This window comes from Engystomops pustulosus, chromosome 7 (genome assembly GCF_040894005.1).
Source record: "Engystomops pustulosus chromosome 7, aEngPut4.maternal, whole genome shotgun sequence".
Classification (NCBI taxonomy): domain Eukaryota; kingdom Metazoa; phylum Chordata; class Amphibia; order Anura; family Leptodactylidae; genus Engystomops; species Engystomops pustulosus.
Genome location: NC_092417.1, coordinates 10,467,332 through 10,468,799, shown reverse-complemented (window position 1 = coordinate 10,468,799; position 1,468 = coordinate 10,467,332). Strand labels below are relative to the sequence as shown.

General features: G+C 59.5%; 1 protein-coding gene across 1 annotated transcript in view; it reads left to right on the top strand.

Moving 5' to 3' along the window:
• Positions 1 to 76, top strand: part of ITGA10 (integrin subunit alpha 10) — a 34,722-nt gene extending 34,646 nt beyond the window's left edge. Inside the window, exon 27 of the mRNA XM_072116300.1 lies at positions 3 to 76. Coding sequence (XP_071972401.1) covers positions 3 to 76 — 74 coding nt within the window. The remainder of the gene's footprint in view (positions 1 to 2) is intronic.
• Positions 77 to 1,468: the final 1,392 nt, after the last annotated feature.

Genomic DNA, 1,468 nt, shown 5'->3' with positions numbered 1-1,468 from the left:
AGGTCCTTGTGCTGTGATCACTGCTCTGCACAGTCTTGCAGGAGTCTTGTATCTCTTGAGGAGATACAAGAGGTAGTCACCTGAAATGGTCTTCCAGGAGATCCCAGAGATGCTCAGCACTTGTTGGCCCTTTTGCCTTCACTCTGCACTTCAGCTCACCCCCAACCATCTGGATTGGGTTCAGGTCTGGTGACTCTGGAGGTCACAGTGTCACCAGCACAGCCCTCCACACCATCACACCCAACAGTGTCACCAGCACAGCCCCCCACACCATCACACCCAACAGTGTCACCAGCAGAGCCCCCCCCCACACCATCACACCCAACAGTGTCACCAGCACAGCCCCCCACACCATCACACCCAACAGTGTCACCAGCACAGCCCCCCACACCATCACACCCAACAGTGTCACCAGCACAGCCCCCCACACCATCACACCCAACAGTGTCACCAGCACAGCCCCCCCACATCATCACACCCAACAGTGTCATCAGCAAAGCCCCCCACACCATCACACCCAACAGTGTCACCAGCAGAGCCCCCCCCACACCATCACACCCAACAGTGTCACCAGCACAGCCCCCCACACCATCACACCCAACAGTGTCACCAGCAAAGCCCCCCACACCATCACACCCAACAGTGTCACCAGCACAGCCCCCCCACATCATCACACCCAACAGTGTCACCAGCAGAGCCCCCCCCACACCATCACACCCAACAGTGTCACCAGCACAGCCCCCCACACCATCACACCCAACAGTGTCACCAGCACAGCCCCCCACACCATCACACCCAACAGTGTCATCAGCAAAGCCCCCCACACCATCACACCCAACAGTGTCACCAGCAAAGCCCCCCACACCATCACACCCAACAGTGTCACCAGCAAAGCCCCCCCACACCATCACACCCAACAGTGTCACCAGCAGAGCCCCCCCCACACCATCACACCCAACAGTGTCACCAGCACAGCCCCCCACACCATCACACCCAACAGTGTCACCAGCAAAGCCCCCCCACACCATCACACCCAACAGTGTCACCAGCAAAGCCCCCCCACACCATCACACCCAACAGTGTCACCAGCACAGCCCCCCACACCATCACACCCAACAGTGTCACCAGCACAGCCCCCCACACCATCACACCCAACAGTGTCACCAGCGCAGTCCCCGTACCATCACACCCAACAGTGTCACCAGCAAAGCCCCCCCACACCATCACACCCAACAGTGTCACCAGCAAAGCCCCCACACCATCACACCCAACAGTGTCACCAGCATAGTCCCCCACACCATCACACCCAACAGTGTCACCAGCATAGTCCCCCACACCATCACACCCAACAGTGTCACCAGCACAGCCCCCCCACACATCACACCCAACAGTGTCACCAGCACAGCCCCCCCCCCACACCATCACACCCAACAGTGTCACCAGCACAGCCCCCCACACCATCACACCC